Genomic DNA, 24,504 nt, shown 5'->3' with positions numbered 1-24,504 from the left:
CACCTACGGCGCGTTTATCAAGACGTGTCCTGGTAGGTAACAATTTCAAATTTTAAAGTGTTAAATATCCGACTATTATTAGAATTACAGAAAGGCAAACAATTTTTTTCCAATTTTGACATTCCAATTAAACACGATCACGTTTATCATAACAGTTTTCCACTTGGCAAGCCGAAGATAGAGGGAACAATCAGCTTGAAAATATTAATAAATGATAAAACACTGGAGCGGGGCCAGGAGCCAAAGGAATGTAGGTTGACGTCTACGGAGCATTTATGTGCGACAATTTCATATTTAAAAGTGTGTTGTTAAATACCCAACTATTAACATTACAGAAAGGCATTTCTTGTAATGTTTTTAAAATAATGAAATTCAAATTAAATACGATCCCCAAGTTTATCTTGACTGTTTTCCACTTGGCAAGCCGAAGAAGGAAGGTACATTCGCTTGAAAATATTAATGAATGACAAACCCCGGCGAGGAGATGGGCGGGGCCAAGAAGCAGTGGAATGTGCGAGTTTCTTTGACGGGTCCTGACCGGTGGTGATTTCGGAGTTTAAGGTGTTTTTGTTAAAAAAAACGGCATTAAAAAGAAAGGTAAGTAAGTATATTTCTAAAAGATTGTTTATATTCGAATTAAATACATGCACATGTTTAGCTTACAATGTTCCACTTAGTACTTTTTTTTTTTCCAATCTGCAAGGACCTGCGAACGTCGCAAAACTCGCCTTTAATGATGGCGGCGCCTACGGTAAGAGCATGCAGCGTAATGAGTTCTATTAAACATTTGTTTCTTTAGCTGGTTAATGTTACCTTTTATTTTTCAAAAGGAGTTATCTTAGTTTAGGTTTGAAATGACGGTTAGTTAACACTTTTAGTAATGCAAGAATGGTTTGGAGTGTTCCCTAAACATCTTTTAGCGAGATTGTGCAGGGCTGAGCTATTCAGTCACAGAACTTTGCAGCAAGCAGTGCTTCGGAGCATCAACCGGTGCCCTTCTATATGTATTACGCTGATATCATAATTCTGCTCCATTAAAAATCAGGCAGAAGGCGTGGTGACGGTGTCGCATGTCCAGGCAGCGGATGCTGATTCGAGAGATGGAGACGAGCATATCTCCGACGAGGACCAAACGGTAACACCTTCTTAATACTTTTTGGATTTCGGAGTGTCTGTCTTAACTTTACCGACTCGTATTTTACCTTTTAACAGTTTATTCTAATTGGCTCTTACGGTGGGATGACCAGACGTGCCGGTTTGACAGGGACAGTCCCGATTTCAGGTTATGCGTTCTGGTATCTCGAGGAATAACGGAGAAGTCTGAATTAGCGTAGACCGTTCTAATTTGGGCCATTTATAAGAAATCGTGAGGTAGAAGTATGTGGGGTGGCGCAGTGGCTCGCTTCCCGGGTCCTCCCTGCGTGGAGTTTGCATGTTCTCCCCGTGTCTGCGTGGGTTTCCTCCGGGCGCTCCGGTTTCCTCCCACAGTCCAAAGACATGCTGGTTAGGTGGATTGGCGAATCTAAATTGGCCCTAGTGTGTGGGTGTGTTTGTGTGTGTCCTGAGGTGGGTTGGCACCCTGCCCGGGATTGGTTCCTGCCTTGTGCCCTGTGCTGGCTGGGATTGGCTCCAGCGGTCCCCCGTGACCCTGTGTTCGGATTCAGCGGGTTGGGAAATGGATGGATGGATGGTAGAAGTATGTAATAAATAAAAATACATGCGTCAAATGTTTGAAGTATTGGAATGTGTGCATCAGTTTGAATATTTAAAGAGTACATCTCGGTTGTTACAGAAATGTTTTATTTTGCACCGGCTGATAGAGGGCCACAGAAAGAAATATCCTAGTGAAGGATTAAAAAAACCATCATATTCGTAATCGCTGATCTTTAGTGAATCTAAAATGATACTCCACCTGGTTATAGTTTAAATGTGTAATTTTTTAACTTTCTTGGAGCGGCTTTTAAAGGGCTAGTGCCACCAGTAAAGAATCCAACATCAAAAGTATTAACATATTCACGATCAACAGCCTCGATATAGCATAAAACGATACTCCACATACCTCAAGTACCCGTACCCATTTTTGCAGAGTTTTGTGCAAAGACGTAATTTTGACCCCTCTAATCCCATTAGGTAGGTGGATACTATGGGTCGTTTGATGTGATATGCAAAACTTAAAGAGCAAAAATAATCAGAAGGCCTAGTAGTTTACTCTTTATCATAAAGGTGCAACGTCCTGCACAATATATGGCCTAAATATCAAAATTTGGGGGGAATACCAAAAAGTTTGAAATCTTTGTCTTGCATAAGTAGGCGTTAAGATGAGTTAAACGGCATATCAAGTGTGTGTGTTTAATTCTTATGAACACAGTTTAATAATATGTCCCGGTTTTAACAGGCAACCCATCTGAAAAGTCTTATTGTGTAGAAACATAGCTGAGCAAACACAAAGATCAATCCACAAATACCCAAAACAATTGTCAACCACCATTAAGAAGAATATAACTCGGTGCATTTAATTGTGCATTAACATTCAACATGGACCTTTGAAAACAAACCAAATGCACTGGGTATGTGCAAAAAGCAATAGTGAATGTTTGTGCACTATTGAATGCTCTGAGTTTGTCCATGAATATCTGTGCAGTATGTCTATGCAGCTACACTAAGTTTGTTCATGAATGTAATGTATTAAATGACCAAAGATGTCTAAAGGAATGTTACAAATGTTTTATGAAATGTAAAATTCAGTTTCAAAAAAGGTGTAGTAGTTTAATGCAGAAGCATGTTTATTTGTGAAAATGTTTTTTGCCCCCAGCTGTGATCTCTCTCTAGTGATGATGATGACGACAACAAGACATAGCAGGCATTAAACAAATAAGGATTTGCATACATGCCACACAAGTGACCCGGTTTGGGACTATAAAAATCTGGTCACCCTATCGCTTATACCTACCTTTATGGTCTTAACTCATACCATCAGTCTTATGTTGTGCCATCTGTCATTTCAAGTTTATGCATGGAGTCAGTTGTGAAACAACCTCATACACTACTATATGCTTTCACATTGATATGAAAATGTTGATAACTGGTATCTCTGGCACTGCCCTCCAGTGGTTCAAGTCCTATCTGACTGATAGGCAAGAGTTTGTTAGTCTTGGCAAGAGCAGATCCAGCTCAGCGCCAGTCACAAAAGGAGTCCCTCAAAGCTCTGTCCTCGGTCCTCTTCTCTTCTGTATTTACATGCTTCCCCTTGGCCATATTATCCATAGCTGTGGACTGGGTTATCATTTTTATGCAGATGATACTCAACTCTACTTCAATGTTAAAAGTGGAACTTCATCAGAGCTTTCTCAGCTCACAACCTGCCTTAGTGAAATTAAAACCTGGATGGTGCAGAACTCTTTAAAATTAAATTGCAATAAAACTGAACTCCTGCAAACTGGGACTAAAATGAAATTTAATAAAATGAGCTCCTTCCCAGTCCATCTTGGCAGTGATCTCATCAGACCTGCCTCTACTGTAAAAAATCTTAGTGTCATTTTTGATTCCTCCCTATCTTATTCTGCCCACATAAATCACATTAAGAAACTTTCTTACTTTCACCTCCATAACATATCCCGTGTTCGCTCCTTCCTCTCCTTCTCTAATGCTGAGAAACTTGTCCATGCTTTTATCACATCCCGCATCGATTATTGTAATTCCCTACTGGCAGGTGCCCCTTCTAATCTTATATCACAGCTCCAGCTTATTCAAAACTCGGCTGCAAGAGTCCTTACTCGAACCAGCAGCAGCGAGCACATCACACCCATCCTGCTCCGTCTTCACTGGCTCCCTGTGTCCTACAGAATCGAATATAAAATCCTACTAATAACCTACAAAGCTTTAAATAACCTCGCGCCAAACTACATCAGCGACCTTCTCCATCACTATGTGCCTGTCCGCCCACTAAGGTCCTCTGATTCTGGTAATCTTGTTGTGCCCCTCACTAATCTACACTCCATGGGTGACAGCAGGGCCTTCAGCTGTATAGCACCCAGACTCTGGAATGACCTACCAAAATTAATCAGGTCAGCTGACTCCATGAATTCTTTTAAAAAACAACTCAAAACTCATCTGTTCAGGAAGGCTTTTAGCTCTACTTGACTTTATTACCTTTCTCTCAGTTTACTTCTCTGTCAAGATGCTAATGTAACCTGTATGTGTGTGCGAGACCATCAATTATGTTGTCTGTTTTTTATTTTCAGAATTTACTGTCTTAATCTTCCTTGTTTATTTATCTGGTTTGTACAATGCTATATACTGTGTATTCTGCCGTTCTTTATTTACTCTGTAAGTGCCTTGAGCATGGGAAAGGCACTATATAAATAAAATGTATTATTATTATTATTATTAAAATCAATTGTTGTATTAAATAAATGTTGATTTATTGCTTGTTTTCTTCCTACTGTCTTAATTCTTCCCTTAACTCTCTAGTATAATTACATTGTTGTTTTTACTTTTCTGAATTTAATGCATGTGAACATAGTTTAAAAATTTTTGTATGCTGAATAAGACAACATATGTATTTAAATGCTGTTTCCTTTCCAGAGTTTCATCATCTCTCATTCTAAATAAACTTTTAAGTTGTTACTTGATACAGTAGCTAATGCACAAAAATCTGCAAAGCTTTGTTATTTGTATGCAAGTTATTAAGAAATGCTTAGACATAAGAGCAATAATAGTGAAGTGAGCACTAGTTAAGAAGTTAAAAGGTGAAAAACATGTCATTCTAACAAAACCACAACGTAGCGGTAGAGGTTAGAGTTCTTCCCCTCCCAAGTACAAATTCGAATAACCAGAAAACTAGAAAGAACTGGTATAATGGAGCCCCAATAGTGTGCAGCTACATTAAAAAATAAAGATAATAAAACAAATTGTGTTCATTTGCTATGCCACAAACAATGCAGTATAAAATATGCAACCTCTGTTTGCTTTGAATCTTTTTTTGTTAAACTTGAGTTATTTGTATGGAATGCTATTTGTTCTTAATAAAATAAAAAAAATGCCATCCCTGGAGCCTAACGTATTACTAAATAGGGTTATTTTAAATCAAAAACATTTAGTCTACTTTTATTCCATATTTTTGTGCCAGAATGTATAATGATGGTGGTATTCCACATGCCCAGTTCACACCAGTTCTGTTTGTACATTTTGCAGAACCTGATCCAGAGATCAGTTTAATTAAAATTTCATAGCAATAAACTCCATGGCATTGACAGAGGTGGGCTTCAGCCATAATATGTACAGTAATCCCTCCTCCATCGCGGGGGTTGCGTTCCAGAGCCACCCGCGAAATGAGAAAATCCGCGAAGTAGAAACCATATGTTTATATGGTTATTTTTATATTGTCATGCTTGGGTCACAGATTTGCGCAGAAACACAGGAGGTTGTAGAGAGACAGGAACGTTATTCAAACACTGCAAACAAACATTTGTCTCTTTTTCAAAAGTTTAAACTGTGCTCCATGACAAGACAGAGATGACAGTTCCGTCTCACAATTAAAAGAATGCAAACATATCTTCCTCTTCAAAGGAGTGGGCGTCAGGAGCACAGGCTGTCACAGAGATAGAGAGAAAAGCAAACAAATCAATAGGGCTGTTTGGCTTAAGTATGCGAAGCACCGCGGCACAAAGCTGTTGAAGGCGGCAGCTCACACCCCCTCCGTCAGGAGCAGACAAAGAGAGACAGAGTTTGTTTTTCAAGCACAAATCAATACGTGCCCTTCGAGCTTTTAAGTATGCGAAGCACCGTGCAGCATGCCCTTTCAGGAAGCAGCTGCACAAAAGATAGCAACGTGAAGATAATCTTTCAGCATTTTTAGACGAGCGTCCGTATCGTCTAGGTGTGCGAACAGCCCCCCTGCTCAATCCCCCTACGTCAGGATCAGAGAAAGTCAGCGCAAGAGAAAGAGAAAAGTAAGCTGGGTAGCTTCTCAGCCATCTGCCAATAGTGTCCCTTGTATGAAATCAACTGGGCAAACCAACTGAGGAAGCATGTACCAGAAATTAAAAGACCCATTGTCTGCAGAAACCCGCGAAGCTGCGAAAAATCCGCGATATATATTTAAATATGCTTACATATAAAATCCGCGATGGAGTGAAGCCGCGAAAGGCGAAGTGCAATATAGCGAGGGATTACTGTATTGTTTATTTGCATAAAATGCCCACTTCTGATACTTGTAGCAACAGGTTGTTGTTGGTTTTTTTTTTTTTTTTTAATATTACAGCCATCATTTAAGCTGTGATTTTATAAGGATGAGGTCAGCTGTGCTGAGTAACCAGTGGGTATAAATTATGCATCACTACCAAAGCTGTCAAAAGACATAATAATAAGCTCAGACACACTTGATCCAATTCACATCTATGACAGACTGGAACCTATCCTGACCAGCACTAGGCACTTTCATTTCTATTTTTTTTTGGTATTCAATTTTTAATTTATTTAACACAACTTATAAAAAATAAATTGCCATTCACGTTATTACATAAAAAGAAACAAAACCGAGAATAGCATGCACACACTGCCCATCCATACATATACAGGATAAATCTTATCAAATCCACTCACCCACCCAACCCCTCTGCACCCCCAACTTGCCCATTCCTCAGAGAGAGACAAACAGATCATACAAAGAGAGATTTAGCTGTCCGGGGATGTGTCAGAGCCTATAAACATACAAAAAAGAAATCAATAAATGTATATTTTTTCAAATGCACATACACATAAATATATATGTACAATACACACAAGTACGTTACACACACATGGATACACTTGCATAAATCAATATTGACACATACCTACATACTATATCAAAACATAAACATTTCAAAAAATGTTAACACTTCTTCCTGTCCATACTCCTAGACTGAATGCCTCAAGGATGGGAGGCAGCAGGATTTATTACCTTGAGGCAGAGTGTTGAAGAAAAAATTAAATTGTAAAACCATGGCTTGTGGAGTAGATACACACAACCTTCAACTCCAACTCTTCAATTTATGATACCTTCGACTCTGACTTCATTTGTAATTTAAGCCAATATACTGTACAGGTCAAAAGTTTGTTGTCGTTCAAAGTTTCATGTTTTTGATAGAAATTGATACCTTTTTTTATCAAGATACCATTAAATTGATTTTAAAAATAGCCAATGCATTATTAGTGTGTGTAATGGCTATTACTGCCTGAAATGACTGATTTATTTATTTTTTTTAAATCGTTTTATTCACATATGGCTTCAAATCCACATTTTCAGCAGCAATTCCTTCAGTGTCTTAATGGTATCCTTAATTAGTCCAGTTTAGATGTTAATTGGTTATCGGAGAAACCAGTCAAACTGCATTAGCAAGACTGAAACCTGTTATCCTGTCCACTCATGTTACAAGATGCTGGCGTTCCTAAGGTTCAGTTCTGGTTCAGAAAATAGCCAGTCAGTCTATTTTTTTTTTTTGCAAATTGAAGGTTATTTCATATCTCATGTGACAGATTGTTAAGAAACTGAATATTTCATTCAAAGGTGTTTGTTACTGTCTTGAGAGAAGAGGGTAAATTGGAGCTAACCAGGATAGAAAAAGAGGGGGAAGGCCCTGATGGGTAAGTGGGTGGATAAGGACATCAGAATGTGTAGTTTGAGAAACAAATGCCTCAGAGGTCCTTAGTTGTCTTCTTCAGTAACTACACACCAGTATGATATGCAACAGAACAAAGAGTTGTATGATGTTGAGTCAAAGTACACAACATAGAAGATCCAAAGCATTTTATCACGGCCAATATGAATCATCAGGCTACTTTTTAGCTCTCTAACCTGTTAAAAGTTAAAGTAGTTGTGGCTTTATTATTATTTATTAAATAAGTTGCAAAAACTGAGTAACATTAAAACTAAAGACAACACTTGCAAAATTAAAAAAGAGGTTATATTTTTTATCAAAAGGCTAATAGAAAAAATAGTTTCAATTAGTATATATGAAATTTAGAAATTTTAACACATATTACAATTTACATTCAGTTGGTACATTTTTAGAGACTCCAGTAACCCAATAATTACTTCCGACGATGCAAATCAATGTAAAATGCTAGTTTCCAAGAGTGGACATTTAAGTGTTTGGAGGTCTTCCATCTTGATGTCAGTATCCATTTAGCAGCAGTGATACCCAGAGGGAAAATTCTAATTTGGTGGTAAGCCGGTTTGAAAGACGATGCATCAGAAAGTTTAAATATGATGTGAGAGGGGAGAAGATGAAGAAGTTCCTCTAAGGAGGATAAAATAAGAGCTGAGTTACAATCAAAACATGTGGAGAAGAGCACCAGGGATTTTTAATGAACACAATGGATCTGGAGATGATCCCATGTTCAAAACACCTGTGAGGGGTTAGAGTCTGTGCAGTAACTGAGACTCTGTGTACTGACAATTATGTTTCTTAGAACCTTTTTTAACATGTTTGAGAATAGTATTTTAGCATAATGGGGGACCTCCTGAAGATGGATCATTAGACCAAATAGAAACACATTGGAGGGGACAACTTAGACTTTTGTTTCAATTCCTCTCGCTTTGATATCTGCCCTAACAAGCCATACTACTGGTGTGCAGACGTTACTAAAAATGCAGGTAATCGTTTTATCAACTCATTTGTATTTTATTGTGGAGTACAGGTATATTTGTTTCTATTCTCATCTTTCTTTTTCTGTATTTTTTTGTTATAAAGTAATATGAAGAAATTGCAAAAAAAAAATGATACCTGCCTGAAGAAGGGGCCTGAGTTGCCTCGAAAGCTTGCATATTTTAATCTTTCTAGTTAGCCAATAAAAGGTGTCATTTTGCTTGGCTTTTCTCTACATTCATAATGGCTAACACGGTACAACACCCTAGTACTACAAAAAAAAATGAGATATTTATGGAAGTTCTAATTAATGTGTATTGATTGTATGTTCAGGAGAAGTTGGCGGAGGAGGAGGAAGATAAAGAAGAAAAGGAGCCTAAAATTCGGGAGACACCTGAAGATATTCTGTTTGAGTCTGGAGTGAATACTGTAGCCTTCCACCCAACCCGAGAAATTTTAGCTGCTGGTGATCTTGATGGTGATATTTATGTGTAGGTGATGTTTCAACAGTATATCTGCATGAAGTAGTACTGTAGCGTATAAATGTTACATTACTGGTTTAGTATTGTGCAGGGCACTTGTGCACTTAGAAAACCTTAAAATGTTCATTATTTAAACTGGTCGGCAAATATTTGTGTGCAAATTGCTATAGAGACTATTTTGTCTGATTTTTGAGTTTCGGAATTTTGTTTTTACTTGTTGGATGTAATTTTGACTTAATCTACTGAGGACAGAAGTAAAGTTAAACTTGCTTATTACGCATTGCTATTTGATTCTGTGTATTGCTGTGGTATAGCGGGTCCAAAGGCCAGTTTTAAATAAATAATCACTGCGCTCGCAGCTTAGCAAGGGGGTATGGTGGTTGTGGCTGCAGCAGTTCTCAGGGCGATTTGCGATGTGGGTGTTTCTCACTTAAGTGCACAGGTGAGAGACCGTCCGCATCCATGATTTTTTCTGGGGCTGCTAATTTGCCGCAGCCCCTATGCCCTCTCGAAATACAGTGGAACCTCGGTTCACGACCATAATTCGTTCCAAACCTCTGGTCGTAAACCAATTTGGTCGTGAACCGAAGCAGTTTCCCCCCATAGGATTGTATGAAAATACAATTAATCCGTTCCAGACTGTAGGAACTGTATGTAAATATATTTTTTTTTAAGATTTTTAAGCACAAATATAGTTAATTACACCATAGAATGCACAGTGTAGTAGTAAACTAATGTAAAAACATTGAATAACACTGACACAAACACCCAGGCTCCCTGCTCAGCTGCACGCGCAGGGTCTCTCTCTCGGCAGCACGCGAGCCCCCTCTCTCTCTGTAACATTGCAGCAGTTCGCGCTATAGCCTTACAATCCGATCGCTGTATAAACACTCTTTTAAAATGAGTTTTAAGCACAGGGGGGAAAAAAAAGGAACATTTGAACAAATCCAAACTTTATTTAAAAGCCAACCAAGAAAGTAACATTACAGGAGTTCACGCTAATAGCATTACAACCCGATCACTGTAAACACTCTTTTTAAATGAGTTTTAAGCACAGGGGAAAAAATGAACATTTGAAAAAAGAGAAAAATAATATTGCATCACTTACTTCTCGCCACTCTTCACTTGCTTAGAAGCCATGGTTAACTGCAAAAACACACGAAATACTGTAGAGCACAAAGAGTTAACAGGTAAAGCACGCACGTCTGACTGAGAACAATGAACAGGGAGAGGCTGAACACGTGCTTAAATACAGTAATCGGCACGTACGAACTGGAAGGGAAATGAAATAGAGCACAAAGACTTCACAGCGAAAGCACGCACGCACGTCTGACCGAGAACAATGCAACACATGCAGAAATCATTGGCACGTACAAACCGAAAGGGAAACTGGCTTGTTCATATACCAAGTGTGTGGTCGTGAACCGAGGCAAAAGTTTGGCGAACTTTTTGGTCGTAAACCGAGTTATACGTGTACCGAGACGTTCGTGAACCGAGGTTCCACTGTATATAGAAGCATGAGTTGGCTAGAAGGGGAGAGGAACGGAAAGATAAAGAGACGGAGGTTGCTGGAAGGAAGTGAGGAGAGCGCGAGATTGAGCGAGAGCAGGCTCGAGTGCAGCTGGACTGTGGGCCTTAGCAAGGTGTTTATCTAACACCTAGGGTAGTTGATTGTAGTCGCTCCCGCTGAGCATTTTGAGAAGAGTGGGAGTGACTAACGAGGGAGGTGACTCACCGTGGAAGTCAGCGGGAGTCAGCAGATAATCTCCAGCGTGGGAGTCCTGGCCGTTGGAGAGAAGCTAAGTCCCGGTCTGGGATTAGTGCGCAACCGAAGCTAGGATCAGGAGACCTCCAGACCTGTTTTGAAGTGAAAGAAGGTCAGCTGCAGGTAGAGTGGCTCCCCCTGCTGCAAAGCCTGAATAGGGAGAAGCAGGGGAGTCGCTAGTTAGATGAACACACCGGGCTTTGTGTTTTAAAGAGATTGTTTCCAGCGGTGTTTTAACCTCGGCTTTTAAAGGATTATTATTTTTGTTCTATTTATTGATTTTTAAACCTCCACGTTTGTTTTATGGATTATTTATTTAATGACTCTTCTTGGGAAGCACTGCACTTATTTATTTGTGGACACTTTGTTTTTGTTTTGTTGGATTTTAAATAAAAGCACTTTTGTACCATCCGCTTGCTATGTTGTTGCCTCACTGTCTAGTTCATCGGTAACATTATCGACGGTGTAGGGTTCAAGGGCTCCTAAACAGCAGATGGGAGCATGGAGCCGAACCCGCATCGTCACAATTGCCCAATTCATTTTGTCCAATGTGTAATAATGTTTTTTTTCTATTTTTGTAGTTATGAATACTCATGCATAGAAGGAGGCAACAAAGAACTGTGGTCTTCTGGACATCACCTGAAGTCCTGCAGAGAAGTGGCTTTCTCACATGATGGCCAAAGTCAGTGCTTATGTTTTAGTTTTCTTCATCTCTCTGAGAGCAGAAACCTTAAGTGATTTCCTTCTACATGTTAATTTACCTGTGACTCTAATTTGATTTAAGAGCTGTTTGAAATAGATTTATGCTTTCATATTTTTTATTTAGCAACTACTACTAAGCCCTGTTTTCTCCCTCTTTATAATGAAATTTGAAGTTGTTCCAAAACAGTATAACAAAAAGTTTGACTTGTTCATTTTTTATTGCAAATGTGAATATTCTTTTTAGCTAATAACATGAAACTAAGTGTCTAGTCATAATTTACATGGAATGTGTTCTTTTGACAATGAGTACTTTTGTCTCTAGAGTACCACACTGCATCAGTAGTGCTGTATTAAAGGTCTTGATTTACACTGTACTTAAAATTATTGAGTAGCTTAAGTGTCCAAAATGGCTTAAGTGTTTAATTTACGAGTACTATTTTTTCCCCAGAACTCTTCAGCATTTCCAAGGATAAATCAATTCACCTTATGGATGTGGAGCAAGGAAAATTAGTTAGCAAAATTGCAAAGGCTCACAGGTATTTATGGGCAATGGGAGTTTTCTTGTTGTTGATAACTGGGAGAGAAGTCAAAATAAATTGTATGAATGACTAACAGCAAAATCAGAACCCTGAACGGGATGTTGGGGAGCTTTCTCTGTAGTGTTGTTTTTCTTTCCCAGCTATTTACAGATGGTAGTAACTTTGATAATGGTATGATTGTTGGGGCCTAACATGTTGGTTCCTGTAGTGCCAATTTTTAGAGAATGGCAGAATTAAAAAAAAAAAAAGAATCCAGTGAGCAGTTATTCTGTGGTGAAAACTCGTGATATTAATGTGGCCAGAGGAATGTAACCCGTCACTTGTTAAAATAATCAAATAATATCCTTGCCTGGTAGGCTGCAATGAGTGTAGGATTGCCAAAAGTGGACAATTCAAGATAGAAAAAGGTATAATTTAATCTAACAAACCTTGGTTTTAGATGTGATATGCAGGTGGTAGGGTCAGTATTTGCCAAAAATGGGGGAAAAATCGATGGATCCTTCCTGCTTTGTGTGAGCTGTACAGGCTGGTGGTGGCAGTGCAGTGATGTGGGGAGTGTTGTTGTTTTTTTTTAATGCACGTAAGACCTCTTAAAACCAACTGGGTGTAATTTGAAGTAAGCATTGTTACAGACAATGGACACTCTCTAATGGCCAGTCTACCCTTTTTCAAATGGTTACTTCTGGGGAGGAGTATTTGCCATGTTACCAAGCATTTCATTAACGTGACAGTGACTTCAGTTCACTCTAAACGGCATGTGCAGTCCTCAGAATTAAATCCAAAAAAACAACTTTGGGATGAAGTGGCCTCAGTGAGAGGTTCTCGGCATGAATGTGTAGCTGGAATTGTGTGGTGCTGTAGGACAAAAATCTTACAGGAATATTTTAAGCACCTTTTTGAATTCATGTCTCTAACAATTCAGGATGTTTTAGGGCAAATGGGGGCCTTACAGTATACTGGTTAGGTTAACCTAGTAAAGCGATCACTGACTGTATATAGTATTCCTTTATGAGGTTAAAAAAAACTTATAGTTTAAAAGCACAATACACTTTTTAGATGGCATTTTATTTGTCCCCAGGAAGCAATATGGCTTTTTGCAGGCAATATGTCTTTTTACAGAAGACCATTACATGCACACATACAGTAATCCCTCCTCCATCGCGGGGGTTGCGTTCCAGAGCCACCCGCGAAATAAGAAAATCCGTGAAGTAGAAACCATATGTTTATATGGTTATTTTTATATTGTCATGCTTGGGTCACAGATTTGCGCAGAAACACAGGAGGTTGTAGAGAGACAGGAACGTTATTCAAACACTGCAAACAAACATTTATCTCTTTTTCAAAAGTTTAAACTGTGCTCTATGACAAGACAGAGATGACAGTTCTGTCTCACAATTAAAAGAATGCAAACATATCTTCCTCTTCAAAGGAAACAGAGAGGAAAGCATACAAATCAGTAGGGCTGTTTGGCTTGTAAGTATGCGAAGCACCGCCGCTACAAAGCTGTTGAAGGCGGCAGCTCACACCCCCTCCGTCAGGGAGGGAGGGAGGGAGAGAGACAGAGTTTGTTTTTCAGTCAAAAATCAATACGTGCCCTTCGAGCTTTTAAGTATGCGAAGCACCATGCAGCATGTCGTTTCAGGAAGCAGCTGCACAAAAGATAGCAATGTGAAGATAATCTTTCAGCATTTTTAGACGAGTGTCCGTATCGTCTAGGTGTGCGAACAGCCCCCCTGCTCACACCCCCTACGTCAGGATCAGAGAAAGTCAGCGCAAGAGAGAGAGAGAAAAGTAAGTTGGGTAGCTTCTCAGCCATCTGCCAGTAGCGTCCCTTGTATGAAATCAACTGGGCAAACCAACTGAGGAAGCATGTACCAGAAATTAAAAGACCCATTGTCCGCAGAAATCCGCGAACCAGCAAAAAATCCGCGATATATATTTAAATATGCTTACATATAAAATCCGCGATAGAGTGAAGCCGCGAAAGGCGAAGCGCGATAGAGCGAGGGATCACTGTACACCAAAATGACTAAACAGAAAGAAAAACTAAAAAAAAAATTATTTTGTTAAATGTGATTAATGAAACTTGTAAGGGTCTTGTAACGTCATAACTCCAGAACTAAGTGATATATAAATACTATACCTTTTATCTGCACATATGAACTTTGCATAAAATGTTTTTTTTTTCTAAGTTTAATATTTGATCAAAAAAAGTCTCATAATTCAAGGTTGTAAGTGTCCTAGATTTGCATTGAAAATGCTTAAAGTTATGTAGCTTGCAGTCTGTGCATTAACTGTGTAAAAAAATAAATAAAATAACAATGCATTTTTTTTTCTTTTCAAGCCTTTTTAAAATTCATTTTGCTGTGTCTAAGTAACATTTTACATTATACTTTTTTTCCCCAGTTCTTCTTTAAATAGCCTGCTTTTGATTGACGAGAATCTGTTTGCAACTGGTGATGATAATGGGATGCTGAAGGTTTGGGACTTAAGGAAAGGAACTTCATTTATGGAAATGAAGCAGCATGAAGATTACATTAGTGACATTACTATTGACCCTCAGAAGAAAATTCTTCTAACCACAAGGTAACAGCAAATTGTTGTCAGACTATTCTGAAATGTCATTTTTTGAGGGGCTGGTAATTTGAAAGAAATATGGGCTTACATTCTAATACTTTTGAAGTGCTTATTTACAATGTGTACTAATGTTGGGGACCATCTTCAGTCAGCATATTTTTTTAAATTTAACTTTTATATGTTTCAGTGGAGATGGCACTATGGGTGTGTTTAATATTAAAAGGCGCCGCTTTGAACTCTCCTCAGAGTTTCAGAATGGAGATCTAACCTCAGTGGCAATCATGAAGGTATGACTGGGTTTGAGTTGACTTTACCACAGATAGTTTTAAGCTGTTGAGCATTAGAAAGGGTTTTTTTGAAATAGAGTTCTTGTTTTAACCATCTTTGGCTCTTAATCATTTTTTTTTTGTGTGTTCATCAGCGTGGGAAGAAAGTCGCATGTGGTTCCAGTGAAGGAATGATTTATCTCTTTAACTGGGATGAATTTGGTGCCACTAGCGATCGGTTTGCAGTGAGAGCAGAATCTGTGGACAGCATTTTACCAATCACCGACAGCATTCTTTGTGCTGCTTCAATTGATGGCATAATCAGGTAAGATGCTCTGAATTTTAACTTGGTGAAAGACCGCCTTAGAGCAGATAATGTAAAGACTTTGACATCATCCAGCGTGTGTGGTGCCAGACAGTGACAGCTCCAGGTTGTGGTGAATTCCTAAGACTTGTTTTGTTATAAAGAGCAAGTTAACCCATGTAACACCTTTAAATCAGTCAACAGATCCATAACACCAGAGACTATCCTGACAAGCACAACCCTGGAAAGTGCACAGGTTACACACTCACTCCTACACTTGGTTATCCATCCATCCATCCATTTTCCAACCTGCTGAATCCGAACACAGGGTCACGGGGGGTCTGCTGGAGCCAATCCCAGCCAACACAGGGCACAAGGCAGGAACCAATCCTGGGCAGGGTGCCAACCCACTGCAGGACACACAAACACACCCACACACCAAGCACACACTAGGGCCAATTTAGAATCGCCAATGCACCTAACCTGCATGTCTTTGGACTGTGGGAGGAAACCGGAGCGCCCGGAGGAAACACACGCAGACACGGGGAGAACATGCAAACTCCATGCAGGGAGGAGCCGGGAAGCGAACCCAGGTCCCCTAACTGCGAGACAGCAGCGCGCTACCCACTGCGCCACCGTGCTGCCCTACACTTGGTTATTCTCGGCTAATTCATAATCACTGACTTCAATTTTTTTTTCTTTTGCAAACTCCACACATTTCTTCATCTGATCTCTGAACTTGGTGCTGGAACCTATAAGGCACAAATTCTTTTCTGTCTAGTAATGAAACCATTAAAGGGTATTAAAGTGTGAGGTAGTTTTTGGTGAGAGAAAGACAGAGAAATTGTAATGTTTGTTTTTAAATAAAAAATCAATGAGAGATCATAAACATATATTAACACTAACTTTTTTGTGTATTTTTTATTTTTGTTTGCCATCTATAACCTATTTTGTGTAAACAGCTGAATTGGCAACGTTAAAGCAAAGTGCAGGTTTCATTTACATTGGTAGAAATGATTTATGATATATAAAAGTGCTGAATCATTAACTAAAATAATATAGAGCTTTTCCCAAAGTGCTCCACATTTTTACAGCTGGTTGCAGTATATCCAAAAACATCTTTTTAGGTGAAGACAAATTCAGACTAAAATTACATAAAGTAATAATTAAACATTTTCTGTGTCCAATAGCAAGAAACAATATCACTACATACTTTTCAGAACAAATACGTTTACAAAACAATAACAAAAAAAAAATTGATCAGTAACATAAAATCACTGCAAAAACACAAACAAAAAAAGGACAAAAACTGATCCACACAAGGATTAATTCTGCCGAGTATAAAAAGCAGCTTTAAGAATGCATGTGCGATTGTAGATCCGTGTTTTATTTCGACTTACATTGCACGTATGTGAGTATGCGCCATGATGAAATGACACCCATCCTCACAATGCTAAAATCAATAGCAAGTAAAAAATGTATCTCTCTATTATATAAAAAAAATCTTTCGATGTGACGAGACTTTTCAGGAGACGAGACATGACTTTTTGGTAAAGATTTTTTTCAAGTTCGCGAGACGAGAATATTGCCGTGATATTTTTAAAAGTCATGCCCATTTTCAAACAAGACCACGGTCCTCTCACCTGTTAGTCTTGTGAGTGCTTTTGTCGGACACACTTCCTGTGCTCTCAGCTCTTATAAATTTTAACGTTTTCCTCACTTTAAGTTCCCAATTAAAGAAGACATATTATGTCCAAATCTTATTGAAGAATTTCAACACAAAAGCTTATCAACAGAAAAAATGAGTACACGGGCAATCCTAGCACCTAGAAATGAGGAAGTCAAACGATTTACGCCAAAAATATCAATCGGTAACACGGCAAAATGGTTAAATGCGTATCAGTAGACTATGCTGAAACAGTTGGTGGTGATCGTGTGGAAGATGAAAACATCAACTTACAATATTACGAAGAATATCTACAACCGTTGACACCGTCCGGTCTTCCACCGCACAAACTACTGTAGAAAGAAGGATGTATCCAAGAACGGTAATGTAGTACATCTCCCCCGGATAACATTAGACACCAAAGGAGATCTTGATATGCCATTCATATTAAAACGTTAACAGTTTCATGTTAGAATAGCTTTTGTAAAGACAATTAACAAATCTCAGAGCCAAACCTTCGAAAAAGTCATTTTATTAAATAGAGAGAAACAAATCGAAATGCAATCACGGGCAGTTATACATTGTGTGGATACAAATGTAACACTTCACATAAAAATTAAAATCTGTTTAAATTGTACATCCACATCCCCATATGTGAGCAGCAGGACCGCAATGAGGCTAGCACGTTGGCCAGGAGGGCAAAGTCTTGAAGGATGAAATTCACAAATTCTCATTTTGAAATAAATTGTTACATTTTTCCAAGTGTACAGTATATTGCATAATAGATATTGCATGACAGAACAGAAATAGAACAGAATGAAAACACACAATCCCAAATACATGAAAAAAAAAAAAATCTTTGTTTTAGTAATCTTCAGTTTTGAAACTTATTCATTTTGAAATGTAGCTTCTTCCTATTTAGCTGAAACTGTCTTTTTTTATGTGTTTTATCATTGAACAATTATTTAAAACTCCAAATAACTAAAATATCAACATTACCACCAGAGGCATTATATAAATGTTTAAAATTATATATGGTAAAGCTATGAAACTGATTATTAAAGGAAAGGTAGAAATGAGATCTCTGGTACAGCAGTGCTAGCCAACAAGTCATCCTGAGTGCAGAGGGGTCCAGTTTTACTAATACTACAGAGTTTAGTTCAGAAGCAAGAATAGCAATACTCCTATTTGAATTCTCAATTTTAGTTTATTTCAGTGAAAATATGTGATCTCATTTTAAAGCAAAATTATTAGCTTGTGTAGCGAGTGGTGTTTGCTGCTCTGTATGTTTCATTTACAACTGTTACTGATAACCTCTCAGAATGCAAGGCAAGTTAAGTTTGTTACCATTCAGTTTTGTTTTGTCTTCTGTCATATAAATCTTAAATGATAGTCAATTTTAATATACTTTTTTGTTTTTTTTTCCCTCACCCTAACCCTCAGGGCTATCAACCTTTTTCCAAACCGAGTGATTGGCAGCATTGGACAGCATGTGGGAGAACCCATTGAACAAATAACCAAATCCTTCAATGGTCAGTTTCTTGCAAGCTGTGCCCATGACAAGAAGGTGAAGTTTTGGGACATTTCCTCTCTTAGTGACATTGTAGTTAAGGAATATCGCAATAGAAAGAGGAAAGGGGGCAACCTTAAATCATTAAGCAAGAAAGCCGTTTCAGGACAGGATGATTTTTTCTCTGACTTGCTGGAGGACCCGGTGGGGAAGAAAACGCCACATGAGGAAAAAGAAGATACTGAAGACGACAGTGACAGTGATTAAGCATACCAGTAACAGTAATATTACACTTTTAAAATCCTGCGCAGTTGTTGGCAATTAAAGTGGAGTTTTTTTTTTTTTGCCATTTGCACCATTTACCTCTCTTGGCAGAAATTCTTCTGACAGTTATTTCTCTGTTATATCAGTAAGTAAACAGGAAAATGTTCTGTCTTTAGTAGGAAAAAGACAAAACACTGGAGTGAAATTAATTACTTCAATCTGGGATATCTGTTTTTAATCAAGTATTGCAGAAAAGAGCCATCTTTAAAACACATTGCCCTGACAACATATCCCCTGCAGACTTGCATACAGTCTACTAGATGTGAGCCATCATCCTTTTTTTAGTTGTCGACTCCCTTATTGTTAGCATGGATTTGCTAGAAGAAGTAATCCTGCTTACTAAGGGAGCTGAAACTGCTGTCTTAACCTCAAATATATATTTATTTTGTAATTTATGTGAGTACATTTCATATACATTGTATAAGCCTTATTCTTTGGAGAACAGACATAGTTGTCTTCACTTTATTTCAAAATTAAATTGTAGAGTTGATCATTTATGTCTGAAATTTAGAAAACCGCATTACCAGCAGTGCAAATGAGTTACTTTGTGATTCTGTTTAGAATAACTTGTTACTTCTGTATGAAGAGATAACCTACAGAAATATTTGGAACATAGATAAGTTGTGTTGCATGATGGAGGCTCATTTAATTTTAGGCAGATATTCACTCCACGTATATTCTGTGATCAAAGGTAACTTGGTGGTGTTTTTAGTTCAGATTTTAATTTTCCACTGCAGATTCCAGTGATGCTCCTAGCTGTGCTTTCCCAAAACATTTATTAAACATAATTAATAGCATTCTCAAGCCCACTTAGTCTGATTCCAGGTGCAGGGCAGAAATCCGTCCCAGACAAAACCCATCTATGCATACGTCCACTCTCGTACTCTGCCAAATTGGAATCGTCCATTTACCTTTTTTTATATATAAATTTTATTTTTGAAAAGCAGAACATTACAATGGCGTACTACTCAATCAAACAAATCACATAATAGATAGAGCAAATTACTACAAACTTAATACAGAGAGAAGAAAATATATGAATACAGGGGGGGGAAGCCAAAAAAAGATTCAAACTTCATCCAAGAGAAAGAGAAAAAGAGAGACACAAGCAAAAAATAAAGTATCTTAACTTTTTAAATGTAATAGATTGGGTCTCGTATGCTATTAACTAATCACAGGCCTAGCATGAATATTCAAAAACAATACTAATGAATTTTTGCAATATTAAAAAATAAAAGTTTAGGAAATATCCTCTAAGAATTTTTTTTGTTTATTAATTTGAGATTATGTAGAACCACACTTGTACAAGTTGGCTTCAGATTCTTCCAGTTAAGTAAGATACTGTAAATCTGTGTGCCAGTAGTGTGGTATTGGATGTTACAATCGATTTTTCCCTATGCACTTCACCCCATCTGGGAGTACACCAAACCTCACCATTAATGGATCAGGAGTGAGTGTGACATCAAGGTACCTACAATGCATCCAGAAAGTATTCACAGCGCATCACTTTTTCCACATTTTGTTATGTTACAGCCTTATTCCAAAATGGATTAAACTCATTTTTTTCCCTCAGAATTCTACACACAACACCCCATAATGATAACGTGAAAAAAGTTTACTTGAGGTTTTTGCAAATTTATTAAAAATAAAAAAAACTGAGAAATCCCATGTACATAAGTATTCACAGCCTTTGCTCAATACTTTGTCGATGCACCTTTGGCAGCAATTACAGCCTCAAGACTTTTTGAATATGATGCCACAAGCTTGGCACACCTATCCTTGGCCAGTTTCGCCCATTCCTCTTTGCAGCACCTCTCAAGCTCCATCAGGTTGGATGGGAAGCGTCGGTGCACAGCCATTTTAAGATCTCTCCAGAGATGTTCAATCAGATTCAAGTCTGGGCTTTGGCTGGGCCACTCAAGGACATTCACAGAGTTGTCCTGAAGCCACTCCTTTGATATCTTGGCTGTGTGCTTAGGGTCGTTGTCCTGCTGAAAGATAAACCGTCGCCCCAGTCTGAGGTCAAGAGCGCTCTGGAGCAGGTTTTCATCCAGGATGTCGCTGTACATTGCTGCAGTCATCTTTCCCTTTATCCTGACTAGTCTCCCAGTCCCTGTCGCTGAAAAACATCCCCACAGCATGATGCTGCCACCACCATGCTTCACTGTAGGGATGGTATTGGCCTGGTGATGAGCGGTGCCTGGTTTCCTCCAAACATGACGCCTGGCATTCACACCAAAGAGTTCAATCTTTGTCTCATCAGACCAGAGAATTTTCTTTCCCGTGGTCTGAGAGTCCTTCAGGTGCCTTTTGGCAAACTCCAGGCAGGCTGCCATGTGCCTTTTACTAAGGAGTGGCTTCCATCTGGCCACTCTACCATACAGGCCTGATTGGTGGATTGCTGCAGAGATGGTTGTCCTTCTGGAAGGTTCTAATCTCTCCACAGAGGACCTCTGGAGCTCTGACAGAGTGACCATCGGGTTCTTGGTCACCTCCCTGACTAAGGCCCTTCTCCCCCAATCGCTCAGTTTAGATGGCCGGCCAGCTCCAGGAAGAGTCCTGGTGGTTTTGAACTTCTTCCACTTACGGATGATGGAGGCCACTGTGCTCTTTGGGACCTTCAAAGCAGCAGAAATGTTTCTGTAACCTTCCCCAGATTTGTGCCTTGAGACAATCCTGTCTCGGAGGTCTACAGACAATTCCTTTAACTTCATCCTTGGTTTGTGCTCTGACATGAACTATCAACTGTGGGACCTTATATAGACAGGTGTGTGCCTTTCCAAATCATGTCCAACCAACTGAATTTACCACAGGTGGACTCCAATTAAGCTGCAGAAACATCTCAAGGATGATCAGGGGAAACAGGATGCACCTGAGCTCAATTTTGAGCTTCATAGCAAAGGCTGTGAATACTTATGTACATGGGATTTCTCAATTTTTTTTTTATTTTTAATAAATTTGCATAAATCTCAAGTAAACTTTTTTCACGTTGTCATTATGGGGTGTTGTGTGTAGAATTCTGAGGAAAAAAATGAATTTAATCCATTTTGGAATAAGGCTGTAACATAACAAAATGTGGAAAAAGTGATGTGCTGTGAATACTTTCCGGATGCACTGTATGTAAAGATTTTTGTCCAAGTGATGTCAGTTTAGTGCGTTCCCAAAACGTAGGGCCTAGTGATGCTGGAGCTAGATGGTAATACTCGCAGGTTGGATTTTGCCTTACGTACATTTTAGACCATTTTAAACAAGATAAATGTGATCATTGAAAGATTTGTTGAATCTTTGGCACATATAGAAGTAGAGCAGATCTATGGCCAAGTTTCGCTCCTTTTCTGAGATGCCCATTGAAAGGTCCCTTTTCCCCCTCAGTCTCCGGCACCATTAAAGGGTAGATTCTTTATATTGTTGAAATGCTGTCTGTGTCTTCATCAAGACTAACCAGTATAGACTGTGGGATAGACATCGGTGTGAGATGTGCAAAGCTGGGTGGGTTTCTTTTGACAGAATGTCTGATTTGTATATGAGGTTGGGGGGCTGTAGCTGGAAAGTTACATTTGCAGTGTAATTGTTCATAAGATACAAATATCTCTCAATTATATATATAAAAAAAAAAAAATGACGAGACGAGACTCTTTCCCGGGGATGAGACGTGATGTTTTGAAGAGAGACACTTTTCACTTCCCGCGAGATGGTCGGGTCACGTCATACTTACAACCTTCAGACGCAAGTCCTGTGAAACACATGCAGAGCAGGTTAGAGATAATGGAAGTTGGAAAATTCGAAAGTCTCCAAAAATGAGAGTAAAGATCACATTAGTGCAAACAAACGGAAAATATTAAATATAAAGAGATCACACGTTCTGGTGCTGTACAGGCTTTTAAATGTTTGAAGCGCTGCACAAATTCAGATCATGCGGCATGCAGTAGCAGCAAGCCAGCAGCTGCTCGAGCAAAGAGGAGGTAAAAAAAACTCCTGTTACTTGTTTCCCAATGTATCACCGATTAAGGGGGGTTTCGGGGGGGGGGGGGGACTCTGGCGAGCAGAGCAAGTTGTCTGTGTGAAGATCTTTTAAGTGTATTGACGCCTAGCATTTACATATTTTGAATGTTGAATACGTTTGAGAAATGCAGATTATTGTGTGTGTAGGTGCAACAGATAAGAGCTTCTCAACCATGAAGTCCTGTATGTATATCCTTCGTTGGTTACACATTTTAAGCTAATTGGTAGATGACTGAGATGTACCTGATGTCTATGAAGAACTGGGAGGAAATCCCTTACAGACACCAAACAAGTATGAAAACTCCACATCAGTAATGGCAGTATGGGAGATTTTGCACCTGGTAAACTCAAGGCAGCAGCAGCCGCGCACAACAGTTGTGTCTTAAAACTTAACAGTTAAACTCCTGTTGGTGTATTTAGGTATTTTAATTTTTTTGGTAAAGTTTTTTTTAAGGGGGTAAAAATGGAAAAACCAGATCAAAACAACATGCAGCATGAAAATGTGAATCACGGAGATGAAGATGGCTGGGTTAAAAAAATCAAAAACGTGTCATCAGCATCTGCTACACATCTCGATTAGAGCAAAATAAGTGCGACAGTGGAGTGAGGACCTGAGTGGCTGGACCAGGCCAAGGGGTCGCCCACGCAACACCTGGCTGCGGCAGATAGAGGATCATTGCCAAAGGGTGGGACTGGACCGCGTGTCTGCCTGGGGGATTGTCAACCGGGATCCCGAGTTGTTTCATCGTGTTGTGAGTGTGGCAATGAGCTGTGCCAGCGCCTGCTTCCCGACTTGACTTGTTGGGACAATTTCTTTGTCATCTAAGCAGTTTGCAGAAGCTATTCAAAAAAGCAAGCAAGATGTTACATTGTAAAAGCTGTTCAATATAAATCAAGGAACATTATGTTTCGAGTGAATGATGCATTAGTGAGAATGGAGTATGGTGTGTGGTTCTGGCCACCACATTACAAGAAAGACATAACAGCACTTGAAGCAGCACAGTAGTTAAGGACAAGAGAAATAAACATATTTAATCCAAGTATTGGGACCTAATCCAGGTCTTCAAAGTTCTCAAAGGCATCAAGTAGATCCTTCTGATTTCATTCAACTAAATAGTGAACCGTGTAATCGAGAACGCCACTGGAAATTAAGAGGAAGTGCATGTTAGACTGGAGGCCTTCTTTAGGCAAAGAGTGGTGGGGATCTGCAACAAATAGCTGATCCACGTAGGTGAAGCAGACGCCATGTCAACCTTCATGAAGAATCTGGATGAGATATTGGGACAGCTTAGCTATTGGCTAAACAAACTGACTTGATGGATACATTTCTGATGTTCTTGTGTAAATATTCAGGATACAGTTGTTGTTAGTGAAGACGTCTACCACTGAGGACAGAAGTCCTCAATCACGGTCCTGGAGGGCCGCAGTGGCTGCAGGGTTTTGCTCCATCCCAATCGCTTAATAAGAAGCACTTATTGCTCAGGTAACACTTCTGCTTCACTTTAGTTGTCTCGCTTGTTAAGATTTTGAACCCTTATTGCGTATTTTAGTCTTAAACAGCTGTATTCTCGGTTTTTAATGGCTCCTAATTAGCAATAACATGCAAATGACAAAAGAGACCAGCATTTCTCCATTTAGCTTGATACCATTTACACCTCTGTGTGTATTTATTGTGCACTGTTTGGTTTAATTAAATACTTGGAAGGAAAGTGAAGAGAAAAAAAGTGAAGGACTGAG

General features: G+C 39.0%; 1 protein-coding gene across 1 annotated transcript; it reads left to right on the top strand.

Moving 5' to 3' along the window:
* Window positions 1-578: 578 nt before the first annotated feature.
* Window positions 579-19,955, top strand: wdr55 (WD repeat domain 55). Its single transcript, XM_028813025.2, has 10 exons — window positions 579-597; window positions 704-751; window positions 1,046-1,135; window positions 8,964-9,121; window positions 11,459-11,559; window positions 12,028-12,115; window positions 14,525-14,704; window positions 14,883-14,982; window positions 15,117-15,286; window positions 18,375-19,955. The coding sequence occupies exons 2-10, from the start codon at window positions 734-736 to the stop codon at window positions 18,706-18,708; spliced, it is 1,239 nt and encodes a 412-aa protein (XP_028668858.2). The 5' UTR covers window positions 579-597; window positions 704-733; the 3' UTR covers window positions 18,709-19,955.
* The last annotated feature ends 4,549 nt before the right edge of the window (window positions 19,956-24,504 follow it).

This window comes from Erpetoichthys calabaricus, chromosome 11, assembly GCF_900747795.2.
Source record: "Erpetoichthys calabaricus chromosome 11, fErpCal1.3, whole genome shotgun sequence".
Lineage (NCBI taxonomy): Eukaryota > Metazoa > Chordata > Cladistia > Polypteriformes > Polypteridae > Erpetoichthys > Erpetoichthys calabaricus.
This window is presented reverse-complemented; position numbering and strand designations above follow the sequence as displayed.

What these genes read in the sequence shown, in the direction of transcription:
- wdr55 (XM_028813025.2), top strand. An exon ending in TCTCCGACGAGGACCAAACG is followed by an intron (nt 1,136 to 8,963) that starts GTAACACCTTCT and finishes TTGTATGTTCAG; the next exon opens with GAGAAGTTGGCGGAGGAGGA. An exon ending in TTTCTCACATGATGGCCAAA is followed by an intron (nt 11,560 to 12,027) that starts GTCAGTGCTTAT and finishes TTTTTTCCCCAG; the next exon opens with AACTCTTCAGCATTTCCAAG.